Genomic DNA, 14917 nt, shown 5'->3' with positions numbered 1-14917 from the left:
GGACTTGTAGTTTTTGACACACCGGCTCACCAGTAAGTGAAGCGACAACGACTCCTGTTAATCACTACAATTCCCAGCCTGCACCACAGTGGTTGGAGTTTGCGCAGTGAGTGGTCCTGTGTAGGCGAGCGGCGTGTCAGTGAACGGTCTGGTATGTCTGCATGAAACAAACAATATTACATAATTCAGAGTTTGTTAATTCCTCAAATCTCAGTACTGTAATGCATGGGTGTTACGAATATTGCAGTTGTGTATTTGTTGTGATAGCTAGAGTCGCTATCACTTTCCTGAATGACAAAGCGAGCTAGCCGTCAGTTAGCCGGCTAGCTATTAGCTTTCACCAACAACATGAACTTACAATGGTATATAATATTTCCTTCAACCCTTGGTGAACTCGCTAGATCAGCGATAACTCCTTTAAAACAGCCAGCTATAGCTTTTCTCATTAGTAAACTGTCGGCGAAGTTGGTTAGCTAGCCCTCTGTAGAGACATAGCTAGCCCTCTGTAGAGACATAGCTAGCCCTGTGGATTATTGGTGGTATATGATGCTAGCTTTCATCAGCTAGACCCTACTTATTCAGACGCGCAATCTGCTTTCTGGATATATCTGATATATGTATGTATGTATATGTATACAAATAGCGCACTACATAGGGAATATGTTGCCATTTGGGGCGACGTCAGTCTCCATAGGTTTGTCTGGCAGAGGTTGTCGAGAGGGAGTCAGTCTGCTGACGTTACGCATCCAGTCGTAACAGCACCTACTGTATGGAACTACTGTGTCCCAAATGACCCCTTTTTACAAGGAGCACCTGTGAGCCTAAGTTTAAAAATGTTTTTAAAAAAATGAAATTTTGGAGCACTATTAAAAATATTTGAGATATTAAGGCTGTCAGCCCAACGCCCCAGCTGCTATGTCAAGAGATCCTTTTTATGGGGTCCCTAGGTATTGGGTTACGGTCCATACGAACCAATGGTCTTTGGTAAAACAGAAACACACACTGATCATATATGTGTTATCACCGTGTGTTCTGTATTGTGATATGGCAGGTCATCACCATGGATCCGGCCTGGCGTCAGCGGGGTCGTGGGCGTGGTCAGCCACAGGGTCAAGCGTCGCGACCTCAGAGAGAGAGGGCAGCAGCCCCGGCAGCAGAATCCCCTAAGACTCCTAGTGGTGTGTGGGCTGGAGATGGGAGGGGGAGAGGAGGAGATGGGAGAGGGAAGAACGCTCCCACACAGCTACAGTCTGTTAACAGAGGGAAGAACATGGCAGCACCTTCACAACACAGTGAGTGAGAGAGAGAGAGTCTCTGTCTGTCTGTCAGTGTGCTTGCTGACTGACTGATTGATCGACTGACTGATTAATTATCTGGATTGATTAATTATCTGGATTGATTACTTGTATTTATTTATTGACAGCTGCGTCGAGCCAATCCAAGTTTGAGGAGATCAGGAAGTCCAACCAGGCTGCTGCTCAGCGATTGGTTCAGAGCCAGTACAGCTCCTCCTCAGACGATGATGTCGATGATATAGTTGATGATGGTGGGAAGGTGGAGGGGAAGGATGGTAAACGAGGGAAGATTCTGGCCTCGACGCTCACCACCTACACGGACCAGACTGGTGAGACAACACATACTGATGGCTCGTGCTTGAGTCTGATCCCTGTTGATCACACAGTCCCAGTCCGCCTGTTAAACCATTAGATCATTGTCCTTCTGGAACTTTCTGGATAGTTTGGGGATCAATTTGGGGATAAATTACACGATGTAGATGGAACAATATTTTAGTTGTCTCATTAAATGCTTTCAATATCAAAAATATGGATTTCTACAATTTACAGTCAGAGGTTTTTGAGTCATAGACATTTGGAGCTGTTGACATTTGAACATATTGTCCCGTAATTTATTGACGGTCCCTAACTAGCCCCATAGGGATAGGGTGCGTCTAACCAAACTGAACATGGTCATTAGGATTTGGTCACTTGCAGTTGGATTACTATTATAATGTGGGCAGAATTTAAACCCATGGATATCTGTTACGTACCCTTCGTTCTGTTAAGTACCCTTCGTTCTGTTAAGTACCCTTCGTTCTGTTAAGTGCCCTTCGTTCTGTTCAGTACCCTTCCTTCTGTTCAGTACCCTTCCTTCTGTTCAGTACCCTTCCTTCTGTTCAGTACCCTTAGTTCTGTTCAGTACCCTTAGTTCTGTTCAGTACCCTTCGTTCTGTTCAGTACCCTTCGTTCTGTTACGTACCCTTCCTTCTGTTCAGTACCCTTCGTTCTGTTAAGTACCCTTCGTTCTGTTAAGTACCCTTCGTTCTGTTAAGTACCCTTCGTTCTGTTAAGTACCCTTTGTTCTGTTAAGTACCCTTTGTTCTGTTAAGTACCCTTTGTTCTGTTAAGTACCCTTTGTTCTGTTAAGTACCCTTTGTTCTGTTAAGTACCCTTTGTTCTGTTAAGTACCCTTTGTTCTGTTAAGTACCCTTTGTTCTGTTAAGTACCCTTTGTTCTGTTAAGTACCCTTTGTTCTGTTAAGTACCCTTTGTTCTGTTAAGTACCCTTTGTTCTGTTAAGTACCCTTTGTTCTGTTAAGTACCCTTCGTTCTGTTAAGTACCCTTCGTTCTGTTAAGTACCCTTCGTTCTGTTAAGTACCCTTCGTTCTGTTAAGTACCCTTCGTTCTGTTAAGTACCCTTCGTTCTGTTAAGTACCCTTCGTTCTGTTAAGTACCCTTCGTTCTGTTAAGTACCCTTCGTTCTGTTAAGTACCCTTCGTTCTGTTAAGTACCCTTCGTTCTGTTAAGTACCCTTCGTTCTGTTAAATAAATATTTGACTCATATCGATGACACACAGACCGCTTTCAAAAGGAGAAGTTGCTTTTTAAGGTCAGTCACTCTTTCTGAAAGGCTCTTTGTCTTACAGTAGTAATCACATACCAGCCATCAGGCTAATGATGTTAGACTGACACACAAACACCAGACCCCCTACTATCTTAGTCGCCATCAGACCCCCTAATATCTTAGTCGCCATCAGACCCCCTAATATCTTAGTCACCATCAGACCCCCTGCTATCGTAGACGCCATCAGACCCCCTGCTATCGTAGTCGCCATCAGACCCCCTGCTATCTTAGTCGCCATCAGACCCCCTGCTATCATAGTCGCCATCAGACCCCCTGCTATCATAGTCGCCATCAGACCCCCTGCTATCGTAGTCGCCATCAGACCCCCTGCTATCGTAGTCGCCATCAGACCCCCTACTATCTTAGTCGCCATCAGGCCCCCTAAAATCTTAGTCGCCATCAGGCCCCCTGCTATCGTAGTCGCCATCAGGCCCCATAATATCTTAGTCGCCATCAGGCCCCCTAAAATCTTAGTCGCCATCAGGCCCCCTGCTATCGTAGTCGCCTTCAGACCCCCTAACATCTTAGTCGCCATCAGACCCCCTGCTATCGTAGTCGCCATCAGACCCCCTGCTATCGTAGTCGCCATCAGAACCCCTACTATCCTAGTCGCCACCAGACCCCCTGGTATCGTAGTCGCCATCAGAACCCCTACTATCTTAGTCGCCATCAGAACCCCTACTATCGTAGTCGCCATCAGAACCCCTACTATCTTAGTCGCCGTCAGAACCCCTACTATCTTAGTCGCCATCAGAACCCCTACTATCTTAGTCGCCATCAGAACCCCTGGTATCTTAGTCGCCATCAGACCCCCTGGTATCTTAGTCGCCATCAGACCCCCTGGTATCTTAGTCGCCATCAGACCCCCTGGTATCTTAGTCGCCATCAGACCCCCTACTATCGTAGTCGCCATCAGACCCCCTGGTATCGTAGTCGCCATCAGACCCCCTACTATCCTAGTCGCCATCAGACCCCCTGGTATTGTAGTCACCATCAGAACCCCTGGTATCGTAGTCGCCATCAGAACCCCTACTATCTTAGTCGCCATCAGACCCCCTGGTATCGTAGTCGCCATCAGAACCCCTGGTATCGTAGTCGCCATCAGAACCCCTACTATCTTAGTCGCCATCAGAACCCCTACTATCTTAGTCGCCATCAGAACCCCTACTATCGTAGTCGCCATCAGAACCCCTACTATCTTAGTCGCCATCAGATCCCCTACTATCTTAGTCGCCATCAGAACCCCTACTATCTTAGTCGCCATCAGACCCCCTGGTATCGTAGTCGCCATCAGAACCCCTGGTATCGTAGTCGCCATCAGAACCCCTACTATCTTAGTCGCCATCAGAACCCCTACTATCTTAGTCGCCATCAGACCCCCTGGTATCTTAGTCGCCATCAGACCCCCTGGTATCTTAGTCGCCATCAGACCCCCTGGTATCTTAGTCGCCATCAGACCCCCTGGTATCTTAGTCGCCATCAGACCCCCTACTATCGTAGTCGCCATCAGACCCCCTGGTATCGTAGTCACCATCAGACCCCCTACTATCCTAGTCGCCATCAGACCCCCTGGTATTGTAGTCACCATCAGAACCCCTGGTATCGTAGTCGCCATCAGAACCCCTACTATCTTAGTCGCCATCAGACCCCCTGGTATCGTAGTCGCCATCAGAACCCCTGGTATCGTAGTCGCCATCAGAACCCCTACTATCTTAGTCGCCATCAGAACCCCTACTATCTTAGTCGCCATCAGAACCCCTACTATCGTAGTCGCCATCAGAACCCCTACTATCTTAGACGCCATCAGAACCCCTACTATCGTAGTCGCCATCAGAACCCCTACTATCTTAGTCGCCATCAGATCCCCTACTATCTTAGTCGCCATCAGAACCCCTACTATCTTAGTCGCCATCAGACCCCTGGTATCGTAGTCGCCATCAGAACCCCTGGTATCGTAGTAGCCATCAGAACCCCTACTATCGTAGTAGCCATCAGAACCCCTACTATCTTAGTCGCCATCAGAACCCCTACTATCTTAGTCGCCATCAGAACCCCTACTATCTTAGTCGCCATCAGACCCCCTGGTATCTTAGTCGCCATCAGACCCCCTGGTATCTTAGTCGCCATCAGACCCCCTGGTATCTTAGTCGCCATCAGACCCCCTGGTATCGTAGTCGCCATCAGAACCCCTGGTATCGTAGTCGCCACCAGAACCCCTACTATCCTAGTCGCCACCAGAACCCCTACTATCTTAGTCGCCATCAGAACCCCTATTATCTTAGTCGCCATCAGAACCCCTACTATCGTAGTCGCCATCAGAACCCCTACTATCTTAGACGCCATCAGAACCCCTACTATCGTAGTCGCCATCAGGACCCCTACTATCTTAGTCGCCATCAGATCCCCTACTATCTTAGTCGCCATCAGAACCCCTACTATCTTAGTCGCCATCAGACCCCTGGTATCGTAGTCGCCATCAGAACCCCTGGTATCGTAGTCGCCATCAGAACCCCTACTATCTTAGTCGCCATCAGAACCCCTACTATCTTAGTCGCCATCAGACCCCCTGGTATCTTAGTCGCCATCAGACCCCCTGGTATCTTAGTCGCCATCAGACCCCCTGGTATCTTAGTCGCCATCAGACCCCCTGGTATCTTAGTCGCCATCAGACCCCCTGGTATCTTAGTCGCCATCAGACCCCCTGGTATCTTAGTCACCATCAGACCCCCTGGTATCTTAGTCGCCATCAGACCCCCTGGTATCGTAGTCGCCATCAGAACCCCTGGTATCGTAGTCGCCATCAGACCCCCTGGTATCGTAGTCGCCATCAGAACCCCTGGTATCGTAGTCGCCACCAGAACCCCTACTATCCTAGTCGCCACCAGAACCCCTAGTATCGTAGTCGCCATCAGACCCCCTGGTATCGTAGTCGCCATCAAACCCCCTGGTATCGTAGTCGCCATCAGAACCCCTACTATCTTAGTCGCCATCAGACCCCCTGGTATCGTAGTCGCCATCAGACCCCCTGGTATCGTAGTCGCCATCAGAACCCCTACTATCTTAGTCGCCATCAGACCCCCTGGTATCGTAGTCGCCATCAGAACCCCTACTATCTTAGTCGCCATCAGACCCCCTGGTATCGTTGTCACCATCAAACCCCCTGGTATCGTAGTCGCCATCAGAACCCCTACTATCCTAGTCGCCATCAGAACCCCTACTATCCTAGTCGCCATCAGACCCCCTGGTATCGTAGTCGCCATCAAACCCCCTGGTATCGTAGTCGCCATCAAACCCCCTGGTATCGTAGTCGCCATCAGAACCCCTACTATCTTAGTCGCCATCAAACCCCCTGGTATCGTAGTCGCCATCAGAACCCCTACTATCTTAGTCGCCATCAGACCCCCTGGTATCGTAGTCGCCATCAGAACCCCTACTATCGTAGTCGCCATCAGAACCCCTACTATCGTGGTCGCCGTCAGACCCCCCGTTATCGTGGTCGCCGTCAGACCCCCCGCTATCGTGGTCGCCGTCAGACCCCCCGCTATCGTGGTCGCCGTCAGACCCCCCGCTATCGTGGTCGCCGTCAGACCCCCCGCTATCGTGGTCGCCGTCAGACCCCCCGCTATCGTGGTTGCCGTCAAACCCCCGCTATCGTGGTCGCCATCAGACCCCTAATATCTTAGTCGCCATCAGAACCCCTACTATCTTAGTCGCCATCAGACCCCCCGCTATCGTGGTCGCCGTCAGACCCCCCCGCTATCGTGGTCGCCATCAGACCCCCTGCTATCTTTGTCGCCATCAGACCCCCTAATATCTCTCCTCTTCTCTTCAGGTGGAGATGTGACAGACCTAGAGAGAACTCGTCAGTACCTGAGTGATGCGTTCCAGTCCGGTGCCATCACCTGCCTTATCTGTATCGCCTCCGTCAAGAGAACCCAGGCTGTGAGTAGCACACCTACACACAGACCGACAGACAGACACAGACCGACAGACAGACACAGACCCACAGACCGACCCACACAGACACAGACAGACCCACAGACACAGACAGACCCACAGACACAGACAGACCCACACACCTACACACAGGCAGACCCGCAGACACACAGACCGAGACAGACCCACACACCTACACACAGGCAGACCCACAGACACAGGCAGACACACAGACCCAGACAGACCCACCTACCAGATCATGCATTTAGAGAGTAAGGACATTGAGGGCTCTGCATTAGGATCCTTTCATGTGACACTACAACAGTCCATGGCAGCCATGTTTATTTTTATTGGATTAGTTCTGTGTATTTGGCAGGTACAATGCACAGAAACAACACAATTCCCAGAGCACCGAGACATGTCGCATCCAGATGTAGCGATCAGCTAACTTCCTTCTGTCGTCCCTAAAACATCTAAACGTGGAAACAGTCTATACATCTAGACATGCAGTACCAGTCAATAGTTAGTACACTCCTACTCATTCAAGGATTTTACTTTCTACATTGTAGAATAATAGTGAAGATATCTAAACTATAAAATAAACACATATGGAATCATGTAGTAACCAAAAAAGTTTTAAACAAATCAAAATATATTTTATATTTGAGTTTCTTTAAAATAGTAAAAATAAAAACCCTTGAATGAGTGTTCTGAAACTTTGGCAAACTCCCAGCGCTTTGCGTCTGTGTCTGGAGGTCAGAAAGGGCTTTCTTCTGGCAACCCTTCCAAAGAGCCTGTGGTTGTGGAGGTGGAGTCTGATGGTGCTTTCTTCTGGCAACCCTTCCAAAGAGCCTGTGGTTGTGGTTGTGGAGGTGGAGTCTGATGGTGCTTTCTTCTGGCAACCCTTCTAAAGAGCCTGTGGTTGTGGAGGTGGAGTCTGATGGTGCTTTCTTCTGGCAACCCTTCTAAAGAGCCTGTGGTTGTGGAGTCTGATGGTGCTTTTTTGAAACCTGGTGACCCCAAGACTCCACCAAGGCCTGCAATTCTTTCAGTGATTCTTGGGGATTTCTTCTCTCACTATCCTCCTCCCTGTCCTAGGGAGGGGGGGGGGGGGGGGGGGGGGGGGGGGGGGGGGGGGGGGGGGGGGGGAGCGTTGTCTACCCTTGAGGTTTTCAAGGTTCCATATCTTTAGAATGTTTGAATAATTACCCTGGCAATGCTCAGTGGTCTATTCAACCGTTTGTGGGTCTTCTTGTAGCCATGACCAGATTCATGAAGGTCTACGACCATCTGTCTCTTTTCAACTGCCAGTTATTTTCTTCATGGTGTTGGATGACAAAGGGATCTTGCATGTGTGTGACCTCATTTTGGTACCCTGGCAAAAAGGGAAGTGATGTAATGGCTCAATATAGTTCCTTAACACTCAATATATATAAATAATAGATGACCTTAAATATGTGGAATTTGAGTGTACTCCCTCTATCTACCCCCCTCCTCCTCTTCCTCCCCCTCTTCCTTTCCCTCTTCTCTCCCCCTCTTCCTTCCCCTCTTCTCTCCCCCCCTCCCCCTCTTCCTTCCTTCCCTCTTCTCTCCCCTCTCCCCCTCTCCCTTCCCTCTTCTCTCCCCCCCTCCCCCTCTTCCTTCCTTCCCTCTTCTCTCCCCCCTCCCCCTCTTCCTTCCATCTTCTCTCCCCCCCTCCCCCTCTTCCTTCCCTCTTCTCTCCCCCCTCCCCCTATTCCTTCCCTCTTCTCTCCCCCCTCCCCCTCTTCCTTCCCTCTTCTCTCCCCCCTCCCCCTCTTCCCTCCCTCTTCTCTCCCCCCTCCCCCTCTTCCTTCCCTCTTCTCTCCCCCCTCCCCCTCTTCCTTCCCTCTTCTCTCCCCCTCTTCCTTCCCCTCTTCTCTCCCCCTCTTCCTTCCCCTCTTCTCTCCCCCTCTTCCTTCCCCCTCTTCCTTCCCCTCTTCTCTCCCCCCTCCCCCTATTCCTTCCCCTCTTCTCTCCCCCCCTCCCCCTCTTCTCTTCCCCCTCCCCCTATTCCTTCCCCTCTTCTCTCCCCCCTCCCCCTCTTCTCTCCCCCTCCCCCTCTTCCTTCCCTCTTCTCTCCCCCCTCCCCCTCTTCCTTCCCTCTTCTCTCCCCCCTCCCCCTCTTCCTTCCCCTCTTCTCTCCCCCCCTCCCCCTCTTCTCTCCCCCCTCCCCCTCTTCCTTCCCCTCTTCTCTCCCCCTTCACCTCTGATTGAGGGGTTGGGTTAAATTTCAGTTGAATACATTCAGTTGTGTAACTGACAAGGTACAGTTGAAGTCGGAAGTTTACATACACCTCAGCCAAATACATTTAAACTCAGTTTTTCACAATTCCTGACATTTAATCCTAGTAAAAATTCCCTGTTTTAGGTCAGTTAGTCACCACTTTATTTTATGAATGTGAAATGTCAGAATAATAGTAGAGAGAACGATTTATTTCAGCTTTTATTTCTTTCATCACATTCCCAGTGGGTCAGAAGTTTACATACACTCAATTAGTATTCTGTAGCATTGCCTTTACATTGTTTAACTTGGGTCAAACGTTGCAGGTAGTCTTCCACAAGCTTCCCACAATAAGTTGGGTGAATTTTGCCCAATCCTCCTGACAGAGCTGGTCTAACTGAGTCAGGTTTGTAGGCCTCCTTGCTCACACACGCTTTTTCAGTTCTGCCCACAAATGTTCTATAGGATTGAGGTCAGGGCTTTGTGATGGCCACTCCAATACCTTGACTTTGTTGTCATTAAGCCATTTTGCCACAACTCTGGAAGTATGCTTGGGGTCATTGTCCATTTGGAAGACACATTTGCGACCAAGCTTTAACTTCCTGACTGATGTCTTGAGATGTTGCTTCAATATATCCACATAATGTTCCTACCTCATGATGCCATCTATTTTGTGAAGTGCACCAGTCCCTCCTGCAGCAAAGCACCCCCACAACATGATGCTGCCACCCCCGTGCTTCACGGGTGGGATGGTGTTCTTCAGCTTGCAAGGCTCCCCCTTTCTCCTCCAAATATAACGATGGTCATTATGGCCTAACAGTTATATTTTTGTTTCATCAGACCAGAGGACATTTCTCCAAAAAGTACGATCTGTGTCCCCATGTGCAGTTGCAAACCGTAGTCTGGCTTTTTTATGGCGGTTTTGGAGCAGTAGCTTCTTCCTTGCTGAGCGGTCTTTCAGGGTATGTTGATATAGGACTCGTTTTACTGTGGACATAGATACTTTTGTACCTGTTTCCTCCAGCATCTTCACAAGGTCCTTTGCTGTTGTTCTGGGATTGATTTGCACTTTTTGCACCAAAGTACGTTCATATCTAGGAGACAGAACGCGTCTCCTTCCTGAGCGGTATGACGGCTGCGTGGTCACTTGGTGTTTATACTTGCGTACTATTGTTTGTACAGATGAACGTGGTACCTTCAGGTGTTTGGAAATTGCTCCCAAGGATGAACCAGACTTGTGGAGGTCTACAATTTCTTTTTCCGAAGTCTTGACTGATTTCTTTTGATTTTCCCGTGGTCAAGAAAAGAGCCACTGAGTTTGAAGGTAGGCCTTAAAATACATCCACAGGTACACCTCCAATTGACTCAAATGATGTCAATTAGCCTATCAGAAGCTTCGAAATCCATGACATTTTCTGGAATTTTCCAAGCTGTTTAAAGGCACAGTCAACTTAGTGTATGTAAACTTCTGACCCACTGGAATTGTGATACAGTGAATTATAAGTGAAATAATCTGTCTGTAAACAATTGTTGGGAAAATGACTTGTGTCCTGCACAAAGTAGATGTCCTAACCAACTTGGCAAAACTGTAGTTTGTTAAAAAGAAATTTGTGGAGTGTTTGAAAATCAAGTTTTAATGACTCCAAACTAAGTGTATGTAAACTTTCGACTTCAACTGTATATTGACGTCAATCTGCCTTAATCCATCCTCGCCTCAACAGCCTCCACTGAACTGTATGTGTAGCTAGCAACTAGCTAACGTTAGGTGGAAAATGATTGTACAAAGATAAATCCGTCCAGTTATCTAATAGAAGTTAACTGCTTAACGTTACGCTGAATTGTGAGTTTCTCTGAATGTTGCCCCTCTTGTCGAGATCAGTGGTGTCTTCATCATATCTTCATCGTACTTCGTCTGGTTGGAAAGATAAAATCTCCTTCAGGAAGCCATTGAAGTGCAAGCTAACGCTACAAACAGAAAGCTGCAATAACAGCTACAGTAGCTAGCTAGCTAACATTAGCTAAATAAAACTGTCAGGCTAGCTAGCTAACTACTGTAGCTGGTTAGCTGACTAGGTAGGCTGAGGTATTACATTAGCTAGCATCTAAAAACATCTTAAATTCTTCCTATTTAACAAAATGTACTTATATAAAGACAACTACATGGCAAAGAAAGTGTTCTCTTTCTAGTCTTTTCTCTGAAGCAACAGGTTGTCAAGCAGGTTGTCATCGTCAAAAACACCGTCCTTTCTAAGGTAATAATTACGCTTCTGAGGTGAAATAGAACTGCCCTCATCCTCCCTCCTTCGCGACCGCTATGAGGTAACCAAGCAACCAGCAAAGCAAATTTTAGATTAGATTGAATTTTGTCATTGAACAAGTACAAATACAACGAAATGCAGTTGGCATCTGACCAGAAGTGCAAATAAAAGAGTGGAATAAAAATGTACAAGTCAAACAATTAAGTATGTTATTATTATTATTATATTGGGATGTATAAATGTGCAATGAAGGAAACTTGAAAGTGCAAGGAGCCATGCAACTGAAATGCAGGGAGAGCAGCAATGAGTACAACTGAATTATGTCCTTAATCAGACTTGGCAAAGCCAGAGTCCAGTAGTACTGTGAGAAAGTAGACTAGGAGAAAGCAGCACGGTCCCTGGAGAGGCAGTACTACGATGTGGGTTCTGCTTCTTCAGGTTTTGGTTTGTTAGAAGTTTCAACTTGATAGTCCTTGGTCCTTAATAGTTCATTCAGGTCAAATTTGGTCCAAAATAAAGGTTTTAGGTTTGGAATTTTAATTGAAGGTTTTAATGTTGAGGTTCGTATCCTGTATAAATCCTTGTGAAAAAAATGTATCTACATTTATCCAACTCTAATTCATTATATATTTTTGCAGAAGAACTCAGGAGCTCACTCTCTCTGCTCATCTGCCCCCCTCTCTCTGTCTCTCTCTCTCTCTCTCTGTCTCTCTCTGTCTCTCTCTCTCTCTGTCTCTCTCTCTGTCTCTCTCTCTGTCTCTCTCTCTGTCTCTCTCTCTGTCTCTCTCTCTCTGTCTCTCTCTCTGTCTCTCTCTCTGTCTCTCTCTCTGTCTCTCTCTCTCTGTCTCTCTCTGTCTCTCTCTGTCTCTCTCTGTCTCTCTCTGTCTCTCTCTGTCTCTCTCTGTCTCTCTCTCTGTCTCTCTCTCTCTGTCTCTCTCTCTGTCTCTCTCTGTCTCTCTCTCTGTCTCTCTCTCTGTCTCTCTCTCTGTCTCTCTCTCTGTCTCTCTCTCTGTCTCTCTCTCTGTCTCTCTCTGTCTGTCTCTCTCTCTGTCTCTCTCTCTGTCTCTCTCTCTGTCTCTGTCTCCCTCTGTAGGTATGGAGTTGTGCTGGTTGTTTCTGTCTGTTCCATATCCCCTGTATTCAGAAGTGGGCTAAGGACTCTGTCTTTCTCCTCTCCTCTGTCACTGATGAAGACTTTGGGAAGAAAGATCACCCCTGGCCTTGGTGAGTCTAACACCTGACCTCTGACCCATAACTTCCTAACCTCTAATCCCTAACTCGGGGCGGTAGGTAGCCTAGTGGTTATAGCATTGTGCCAGTAACCGAAAGGTTGATGGATCGAATCCCCGACCTGACAAGGTCAAAATCTATCGTTCTGCCCCTGAACAAGGCAGTTTAACCCACTGTTCCCCGGAAGGCCGTCATTGTAAATAAGAATTTTGACTTGCCTCGTTAAATAAAGGTGAAATAAAGGTGAAATAAAAGTCGCTGAAAAAAGAGGAATAGTCAGGCCAGAATGCTGAACACATTTAAATGTACTTTACCGGTTGTCTGTCACCTCTGACCTCTGACTTCCTGAACTCTAATTACCTCGTTGTTGTTTATTCCCTCCCGATTCCTGGAATCTTTCAGTTGGGATTTTAGCAGAACCTCAGAATTTTAGGAACCTCTTTCCCCAGGTCCTAAACGTTGTGATTACAGCCCCTCCCAGACCCCCTAGTATTACAATAACAGCTTTTTGTTCTTATTTCTCCCTCCCCCAGTCCTAAATGTCGTTATGAGTACAGCCCCTCCCAGACCCCCAGTAGGTATGTCTGTTACTGTGGGAAGGTACAGGATCCTCCTCTGGACCCATGGCTGTTACCTCACTCCTGTGGGCTGGTCTGTGACAGAGCCTTGAACCCAGCCTGTGGACACCGCTGTCTGCTGCTCTGTCATCCAGGTAAGGATGCTCAACACGCACACCCACACAATATTTCTGTTCGTTTTTTCCCCGCATCGTCTGTAACATAATGTTGCTGCTACCGTCTCTTATGACCGACATTAACTTCTGGACATCAGAACAGCGACACCTCGAGCTGGAAGGAAATACCGCTTTCTCGGGAACAGGCCCAAATCCCTGTCATTTGCGTGAAGAAAAGATGGGAATTCGTAGGCGAGCGAGTAAATTCCCACTGCCATCCGTTCTATTGGCCAACGTGCAATCATTGGATGATCTACGATCGAGACTGTCCTACCAACGGGACATTAATAACTGTAATCCGAGGCTGAATGACGATAATGTAGAGCTGAGGGATTTTCACCGGCAGAACAGAGAAGCTACATCTGGAAAGACGAGGGGTGGGGGTATGTCTTTTTTGTCAATAACAGCTGGTGCACGATGTCTAATATTAAAGAAGTCTCGAGGTATTGCTCGCCTGAGGTAGAGTATCTCATGATAAGCTGTAGACCACACTATCTACCAAGATAGTTTTCCTAGCCGTCTATCTACCACCACAAACCGATGCTGGCACTAAGACCGCACTCAACGAGCTGTATGAGGCCATAAACAATAAAATGCTCATCCAGAGGCGGCGCTCCTAGTGGCCCGGGGACTTTAATGCAGGCTAACTTAAATCAGTTTTACCTCATTTCTAAAAAAAACTAGACCACCTTTACTCCACACACAGAGACGGGTACAAAGCTCTCCCTCGTCTTCCACATGGCAAATCTGACCATAATTATATCCTCCTGATTCCTGCTTACAATCAAAAACTAAAGCAGGAAGTACCAGTGACTCAATAAGGAAGTGGTCAGATGATGCGGATGCTACAGGATTATTTTGCAGCACAGACTGGAATATGTTCCAGGATTCATCCAATGGCATTGAGGAATATACCACATCAGTCATTGGCTTCATCAATAAGTGCATTGACGATGTTGTCCCCATAGTGACGGTACGTACATATCCCAACCAGGAACCATGAAGAGCTGTCGCTTTCAAGGAGCAGGGACACAAATCTGGATGCTGATAAGAAATCTCACTCTCACCTCAGACAAACCATCAAACAAGCAACGCGTCACTACAGGATTTAGATTGAATCCTACTACACCGGCTCTGACGCTCGTCGGATGTGGCAGGGCTTGCAAACTATTACAGACTACAAAGAGAAACCCAGCCACGAGCTGCCCAATGACGTGAGCCTACCAGACGAGATTAAATGCCTTTTATGCTCGCGTCGAGGCAAGCAACACTGAAACATGCATGAGAGCACCAGCTGTTCCGGACAACTGGGTGATAATGCTCTCGATAGCCGATGTGAGTAAGACCTTTAAACAGGTGAACATTCACAAGGCCACTGGGCCAGAAGGATTACCAGGACATGTACTCAAAGCATGCATGGACCAACCATCAACTGTCTTCACTGACATTTTCAACCTCTCCCTGATCCAGTGTGGTGCCAGGACAGCAACCTCTCAATGTGAGCAAGACAAAGGAGCTTTAACATTGACAGGGCTGTAGTGGAGCGAGTCGAGACCTTCAAGTTCCTTGGTGTCCACATCACCAACAAACTATCATGGTCCAAACACACCAAGACAG

General features: G+C 47.7%; 1 protein-coding gene across 3 annotated transcripts in view; it reads left to right on the top strand.

Annotated features, from left to right (window-relative positions):
* nfxl1 (nuclear transcription factor, X-box binding-like 1) overlaps positions 1-14917 on the top strand; it is a 96072-nt gene continuing 81155 nt past the window's right edge. For all 3 annotated transcript variants that reach the window (XM_036958424.1, XM_036958425.1, XM_036958426.1), the window contains exons 1-6: positions 1-151; positions 1052-1292; positions 1424-1624; positions 6734-6843; positions 12431-12561; positions 13101-13279. In XM_036958424.1, coding sequence (XP_036814319.1) covers positions 1061-1292; positions 1424-1624; positions 6734-6843; positions 12431-12561; positions 13101-13279 — 853 coding nt within the window. In that variant the 5' untranslated portion in view covers positions 1-151; positions 1052-1060. The remainder of the gene's footprint in view (positions 152-1051; positions 1293-1423; positions 1625-6733; positions 6844-12430; positions 12562-13100; positions 13280-14917) is intronic.

This window comes from Oncorhynchus mykiss, chromosome 21, assembly GCF_013265735.2.
Source record: "Oncorhynchus mykiss isolate Arlee chromosome 21, USDA_OmykA_1.1, whole genome shotgun sequence".
NCBI classification, from domain to species: domain Eukaryota; kingdom Metazoa; phylum Chordata; class Actinopteri; order Salmoniformes; family Salmonidae; genus Oncorhynchus; species Oncorhynchus mykiss.
This window is presented reverse-complemented; position numbering and strand designations above follow the sequence as displayed.